At 42.2% G+C, this 8,237-nt stretch overlaps 2 protein-coding genes across 2 annotated transcripts in view; one reads left to right on the forward strand and one right to left on the reverse strand.

Moving 5' to 3' along the window:
- The window catches only part of LOC106805194 (solute carrier organic anion transporter family member 4A1-like), a 21,206-nt gene extending 15,875 nt beyond the window's left edge, over nucleotides 1-5,331 (forward strand). Inside the window, exons 9-10 of the mRNA XM_014806693.1 lie at nucleotides 945-1,050; nucleotides 1,858-5,331. Of these exons, the coding sequence (XP_014662179.1) occupies nucleotides 945-1,050; nucleotides 1,858-2,327 (576 nt within the window). The 3' untranslated portion in view covers nucleotides 2,328-5,331. The remainder of the gene's footprint in view (nucleotides 1-944; nucleotides 1,051-1,857) is intronic.
- Nucleotides 5,332-5,334: 3 nt separating this feature from the next.
- LOC106805195 (DENN domain-containing protein 3-like) overlaps nucleotides 5,335-8,237 on the reverse strand; it is a 26,392-nt gene continuing 23,489 nt past the window's right edge. Inside the window, exon 27 of the mRNA XM_014806694.1 lies at nucleotides 5,335-7,422. The gene's annotated coding sequence lies outside the window, so the exon portion shown is untranslated. The remainder of the gene's footprint in view (nucleotides 7,423-8,237) is intronic.

Consider the following 8,237-nt stretch of genomic DNA (forward strand, 5'->3'; position numbering starts at 1 on the left):
CACCATCAGGTAATAATACTGACCGCTACCATCAGGTAATATAATACTGACCGCTACCATCAGGTAATAATACTGACCGCTACCATCAGGTAATATAATACTGACCGCTACCATGAGGCAATCACACTGTAATAACAGTTAGATTTCCCAGAGCACTAGTTCAGTTATTTTTGTAATATATACTAACCAGAACATAACACGAACATGCAACGAGTCGAAGCAGCAAATGAGTCCAATTTTATAAAACAACACACCAAAAACAATAAATCAACACACGCATTCATAATCAATTACCAGTGAGAAATGTAGTTTCAAATGGTAATCGTAGAAAGCTGCCCGATTTCTCTTCTGAGGCAAGCTTAAATTCCTCCTGCCCCCTAGTAACTACACATGCTTGCTTCCTACACACTGTGTAATACGACTAGCCTCTGCATATTTCACATAGTTCGATCTGCTTAGCACTTTCCACTACGCATTACTGCTCTAGTTTTAATGACATTGCTCTGTTTTGCTTTTGCGTGACCACACGTACAAGTGCATGGGCACAAACGCACGCACGCACACATGTATAGTAATGAATTAATACAAAGTAAGCACTCAAAAACAAGTTTTCACGAAACTGTTTAGACAAGATCAGATTACTTTGGGCAAGAAAAAACAACAACCCATCGTGCACATAAGCTGCCTTGAGTAAGCCTCGTATTATTTCTGCTGCTTGTAATTGAATATTCCAATTAAGCAAATCGATAAACAGGGTATATCGCTGACATGAGTAAAAACGCAATGCCAGTTTCAGTTTTCCATGCCTGTTTTTGTTTCATTGGATGCAGGTTTTGCTATCTTGATGCAATATTGAGTATATTTAGAGCAAACAATTCTTGGCCCTGCTCTAGATTATATACTGTTTGTGCATATGTGCAATAGTCTGCTACTTTTAACGTGTTCAAAAGCTAGCAGTTACAACAAGAAACGTTTTTTTCTTTAGGTGTGTTGCACCGACACAGCGAGCATTTGCACTTGGAAACCAGTGGCTGTATATAAGGTTACTTGGTAAGTTAAACTCGTGTCGGTAAAATCTTTTTCGTGAAACAGCCCGCAGAACGTTATGTGTAGAAGCCTATATAACCCTAGTGAAATAGTTATCCCTTATTGGCCGATGCCACGCCACCTTTAGTTAAAAGTGTTCAATATTTTAAAACGATATATATAACTAGAGCGGCTTTAAGATAATTTGAAAGCTGAGATGCTGCTTCATTATTGCTAATTCAATTAATTTATTTAATTATAGCACGCAGCTAGTCCTGCTGCGGACGTTATTGATAGGAAACAGTGCAAAAATTGTTCTTCCCGCCCTCTTCCTCATCTTTATCGTCTACATTGTTGTCGTCATCGTCGTTGTCGTTGTCATCACATTCCTCATTCTCATACTCTTCTTCTTCTTCTTTTTCTTCTTCTTCTTCTTCTTCTTCTTCTTCTTCTTCTTCTTCTTCTTCTTCTTCATCTTCTTATTCTTCTTCTCGTCCTCCTCCTTCTCCTTCCTCACCATCTTCTTCTTTCATACCTTTCTTAACTCCTCGCTGCACGCGATCGTGACAGCCACATGTGCCGAGCGTGAGTTAACGAGGCGTGCGCACATAGTTGCGGACGTGCAAGAGGATATTCCTCTTCTTCTTCTTCTTTTTCTGCTTCTCCTCGTCTGCCTTTTTATTCTTCTTCATCTTCATCTTCCTCCTACTCCTTCAACTTCTTTTTTTCTTCTTCCGTACCTTTGTTAACTCCAATGATCCTTGCAGCCGCACGTGCCGAGCGTGGGTTAACGAGACGCGCATTTGAGTTAACGATGCTTCGCTCTTGCAGGCACCATCCCGGCGCCGGTGATCTTCGGATCGCTCATCGACATGACGTGCTCGTGGTGGTCGGACAACTGCGACGAGGAAAGCAGCGGCTCGTGCTACTTCTACGACAACCATCAGATGTCGATGAACATGCTCGCGATGGCCATTGTCGGCAAGAGCGCGTCGACGCTCTTCTTCTTCCTCTCGTGGTTCCTCTACCAGCCGCCGAGCCCGCACGACGACACGGTGGGCATGCGCAGCGTCAAGACGGACGAGCGCAGCCTCACAAACCCCAATTACGACGCGAGCGCGAGCAACCTGGATGGCGTGAGCCGCGCGAGCAGCGGCTACGAGACGGGCACGGCCGTGACGCTGCGCGCAGACAGCGACGGCGACATCGTGTACGCGGGCGTCGCCATCATCGGCAACGGCGACGCGACGAGAGCGAACGGCGCGCCGCCGCCGCCGGCGGCGGAAGTCACGAGGTTCTAGCCGGGGATGGACGGGTGGTTTACCAGCATCTGTCACCAAGGCTTCAAGGCTTCAGTTGACAATGTTCTAGCTGGGAAGGACAGGTGGTTTACCAGCATCTGTCACCAAGTCTTCAACTATCACTAAGGTTTCAGTTGACAATGTTCTAGCTGGCGAAGGGCAGGTGGTTTACCGGCATCTGTCACCAAGGCGGCAAGTCGATCTCCAGTTGACAATGTTCTAGCCGGGGAGGCAGTGGTTTACCAGCATCTGTCACCAAGTCTTTAACTGTCACCAAGGCTTCAAGGTTTCAGTTGGCAATATTCTAGCTGGGGAGGTGGGTGATTTATCAGCATCTATCCCCAAGGCTTCAACAGTCACCAAGGCATCAGTTGATGACGTCTAGCCGGGGAAGCCGGTGGTTTACCAGCATCTGTTACCAAGTCTTCAACTGTCACCAGGGATTCAGTTGACAATGTTCTAGCTCGGGAAAGCAGGTCATTTACCAACTTCTGTCACCAAGGCTTCAACAGTCACCAAGGCGTCAAGGCATCAATTGACAATGTTCTAGCCAGGAGGAGAGCAGGGGGTTTACCAGACTCAGTTACCAAGGCTTCAGAGCTTCATGTCAGCAGGCATTAGCGAAGAGGCGAGTAGCTTGAGACTGCTGCCATCCTACTGGGAAGCAAGTAGTTTGAGACTGTCGCCATCCTACTGAGAAGCATGTAATGTGAGACTTCCACCATTTATTGTGTAAGCTTTCGGCTGTCGTCACCAGACTGTGGCTGGTAAGGTGGGAGTTTAAGGTTGTCGCCGTCCTATTGTGTGGGCTTTCTTTACATAACGAGGCCTGTCCAACAGCACGTGATTTTGGTAGATACTGACGTCAGCTACTTCGCTGAGAAACTAGAGTAGATGGAGATTTACTGAAATACGTTGTGGCCTCGATGGTGATAGCTGTCTTAGTATTAAAATTGCGTTGTTATAAAATGCAATCTAGATGTCTTTTTATATCAGAGTATCCGAGCATCATTCCATGTGTTTGTTCGTTGTAAAAAGAGTGGTTTACTTCAACTTCATGCATGGCAAAGTTAAAGGTAACGTTTTAAATTTGAAACGTTGTCGTCAGTCGTGGGAGCGAGTGAGATCGAGGTACGGCTAGATGTCCGATTTGTGTTTGCATGTGTGCTCACACATTCACTCGTGCATATAGTTACCCTGCAATTGTTGATGTGTTTTCAGAGACGTCCATAAATGGTAACCGATGTACCAGCCTTTATATATTAGTGCCAATGTAGTAATCTATAGATATATAATGTCAAAGAGTATTTTTAGTTCTAGAAAACGTGAGCGTTCTACTGTTATCTGTTTCTTTAGTATTATTTGCTCGTACGTTATAATGGCATATAACCATGCTTCCTACAATACATATCTATGCAGTGATAATATCAAGAGTGAATAATATTTATAATAATAGATCTATTCACTCCTGATAATATGTAATGTATATGTAAATTTGTTAGCATTTGTCTATGTTAAACTCGGTTCCGTGTATGTGCACAAATTGATTTATGCACAACAATATTTAGTGGATTTGGGTATGATTGGAATATGCTATGTGTATTTTATAGCAGGTCATACGTTTTTGTTAATATTAGTAGTAATAACTAAATGAACACAAGCCGCCCGGTGGGTCAATAAGGGGTTATTTCGTGCATATTCGGGTGCAGGCGAGATACGTAGCTGCATATGCATGATCCATGTGCAAGGGTGTATATACAGTAATCATAGTTACACCTAACAAGAGAAATGGTTTCAACAGGGTATAACAGAAGATATTAATTCTCTTGTTGGCTGCATAAATGATAAAACATATTCGTAGAGAAATGTGGTCGATTATATCGACTACTGATACGCCTCATGGTCTAATGACACAGGCTATTCATATAGAATTTGTTGTTTGTACATATATTTTCCTAATATTATGATTATAAGATTTTCGATTATATCAATGCAATAATTAGTGGTTTTGACATTTTGCAGTAATCCCATGTTAAAAATATTGCAATGTGTTTTGCCCTATATATATGTTACATTATAGAACAGCCTTGTTTTTTGAAAAGGCATATTGTCTAGTATTTTGTTAATTTCTGTTTGTAGGCAATTTTGTGTTATGTTATGGCATGCTATTTAGCATCCAATGTTCACATGTAATGAGTTAATTCGTATACGATAATTTTTAATTGAACATTTCAGAAGACAATGTAAGCGTTATCTTATCATTTTGATAATAATTTCATAAACAAGTCTGTTTTCGATCCTGCAGTGCAGAATTGTTACCTGTGGTTGTGTATGACCTAGTCCAATTATATTATGATTCAGTCATGAATAGGAAACGTTTTATTCGTTAAAATACACTATTAGCAGCAGAGATGTCACGCATTATAATATAGACACCATTCCAAATATGCTGTTTTGTTGTGATATCTGATGACCTTGGTTGTCAAGATGTATCAGAACTAGTGCCTTTATGTCAACAAAACGACGTAAAACATAATAATGCTGATGTTAGTCTGCGTTATCCATTTGCCCCAACTATAGAAGTGTATAGATAGACCTGTCTATTAGGTCTATTTAGTATATTATTTCCATGGTCCTTACCGACCATACCGTTTTGTCAGTGGAATATTGCAGGCTTTATGGTTACACTGTTACATTATTACTGCTATATAACAAGTGTTTTTGCATGTCGACCTTTGTATGTACAGCCATGCAATTGTAGTCTGGTTAGCTCAAGCTATTCAAAGATGTTAAACTGCCAATTACTCTTTGCTCAATGTTTGTTGATACAAATACAGTTAATACAGTGTAATAGCCTGTAATTATAAGGGTGTTTTGTTAAACAGTCACAATATAACGCATGAGTTATATCAAGCGTGTGTAAAACTCAGGCTATCACTGGTCTGCAAAAGGATGGTCAATGGGCATACAATCATGTTGAATAAACACAACCTATGCAAAGTTACAATAACTTTATATCTTTTTTTAATAAATATTGAACGATCGTACGTTCGCTACACGATTTGACTTTGACAGAATAAATGTTGCAAACATTCAGAAAAGTTCTCCCACCAAAATTGCCTGCATGACTTTAGACCACATCTGTGCAACTTATGTTCATCTCGATGTAGGTACATGTGTATCATTCCTTTCCCGAATAATAGGATAATCAAGCAAGGGTAACTGAGCAAGGATATCTGATATGCATTTTACGTGATTTTGAATTAATAGGTGGGTGCTATTGCACAAGTCCTGCAAACAATAACAAAGTTTTTCTGATTGAACATAAACGTATATAAGCATAGTTTACCGAGACGTGACCCTATTTAACAATGATATCGTACACTACACTTATGCATTAAAAAAAACAGCATTATTTACAGTTGCTGGGCATACAATACGAAAACAATTATCACAAAGGCATATATGCATGTTTCGACCGGTCTGTCACATAATATAACTATAAATATGTGCAAATAGAATAATATACCGTGGCATATACTGTTGCATAAATATTGGCCAGGATATAATTCATTTAGTTTTAAGCTTTAAATCTAGAAATCAGGATTACACGAGGGTTGCTGTGTAAACCGTTCACATAATTTACACCCCAACTGTCCTAATAGGCTAATACTAACATTACATATGATGACAGACCACCATCCCACAGTGATCCAACTCATGAAGCTTACGAAGCATACTCATAATTGTACGAACGTTGCAAAAACCTGAGAAACTAATACAATCATCAATGAATCTCCTGTTATATCACCAAAAGTAAATAACACTACTCAACTGCACTCATCACAAGAACATGAGAACAAGTAAACCCCAAATAACGTGGCTTCTGTCTAGACACACGGGCTCCCAATACACTAGCCCGACCAGGCTGTGCGACGGATTGTCTATACCAGGCTGTGCGACGGATTGTCTATATATAGTATTCTACCCCTAGCAATACCGTTTCTTGGAGCTACCAATACACATACATTACAACAACGTAAACTGGTATTACATCATTAGCTGCCTTCGTATGGACCATTTCAGATAATTCCATAATAAAGACCTAAAAACCTTGCCGTACAACGTTGACAATTTGGCGTGCGTGCGAAAACCACGTATAAATCCCCGACTCGACCTGATCTAGTGACCATATCCAATGGTTATCTGCCTCTAATGGATACCACTTCTAAGATATTAAGCTGCAGCCTCACCGAAGGTTAATCGGCACATGGAAATCTTAAGTAATAGATTGGTATACATTGAGTATAGATTTGTAAGATCCTACAGCGCACAGACGTAAGCAGCACCTTTCACGAATGGCGACAAATATCTTCAACGGATGACACACATGAAAATATGTATACTCATATATTTACTACGTATATAACTATATGTATGCACATATTTTCCTGCCGACATGGCAAATGATATCACGAACATGTATGCTCATATTTGTATACATGCCCATCTAGGTCACATATGTATGTATGTATGTATATATGTATAGCACCTCACTACCTCAGCAAAGGTGTTACCACCTATGTTCACACATAGCACGTCAACACATCATTGAAGCTTTTGCTACCTGCGTTCACGCATAATGACTCACTACCCCCCCAGTGATGGTGTCGCCACCTGTGTTCAAAGGTAACTTGTCACTACATCAGTGATGGTGTCGCCACCTGTGTTCAAAGATAACGTGTCACTACATCAGTGATGGTGTCGCCACCTGTGTTTGGAGATATCACATCACCACCTGGCTTACATATAACGCATCACTGTCCCTTCCTCCCCTAGCGAAGGTGTACCCACCTGTGTTCTCAGATAACGTGTCACTACCCCCCAGTCAGAATGTCCCCACCTGTGTTCAGAGATAACATGTCACAGATAACACATTGCTACCATGGCGAAGCTATCGCCACCTGTGTTCACATATATAACACATCACTGCCCCCCCCACAGTAAAGGTGTCGCCACCTACATTCAGCAACAACGCGTCACCACCTCGGTGTGATGGTGTCGCCACCTGTGTTCACGCGTAACGCGTCACCACCTCGGTGTGACGGTGTCGCCACCTGTGTTCACACGTAATGCATAGGTGGGGGTTCGTTCGAACCCCCCGAACCCCCCCTGGCTACGGGCCTGTATATGCCATACGCCTGTATGCTCATGACAACTTAACAATTAATGACAATGTAATAATTAATGACAACTTGTCATTATTAACCCCTGCTATTAGGTCATCTGTCGCAGTCATCGTAGAGTAGACAGTCCCTGGCAGCTCTGTGATGCACTGTGCATGCTCATCGTAGGTGTACGCCGACTGCAGCTGCGTAGAATAGCAGGAGTGAAGAAAGCATTCATTTTATGTTCACTCCCGAGATTACTCTAAGGTCATCTATCGTAATCACATCGTACACATCGTAGAATGTACGTTCACAACGGCGACATCTCTGTAATGCTCCGTGCTATCTCATCGGTCGCAGATGTACGACGTCTGCAGCTGCGTGGATCCGGCGGTGGCGGCCGACTCCACGTACGACGCCGTCGACGAGGCGTGTCCGCAGAACTGCACCTGGCAGCTGTCCCTCCTCATCGGCCTCTTCTTCATCGTCATGGTGCAGACCTTCCTCGTCAGCATGCCTGCACTGACCGCTACCATCAGGTAATCACACTGACTGCTACCATCAGGTAATCACACTGACCGCTACCATCAGGTAATAATACTGACCGCTACCATCAGGTAATCACACTGACTGCTACCATCAGGTAATCACACTGACTGCTACCATCAGGTAATCACACTGACTGCTACCATCAGGTAATCACACTGACTGCTACCATCAGGTAATAATACTGACCGCTACC

The sequence above is a fragment of the Priapulus caudatus genome, unplaced genomic scaffold (genome assembly GCF_000485595.1).
Source record: "Priapulus caudatus unplaced genomic scaffold, Priapulus_caudatus-5.0.1 Scaffold105, whole genome shotgun sequence".
NCBI lineage: Eukaryota > Metazoa > Priapulida > Priapulimorpha > Priapulimorphida > Priapulidae > Priapulus > Priapulus caudatus.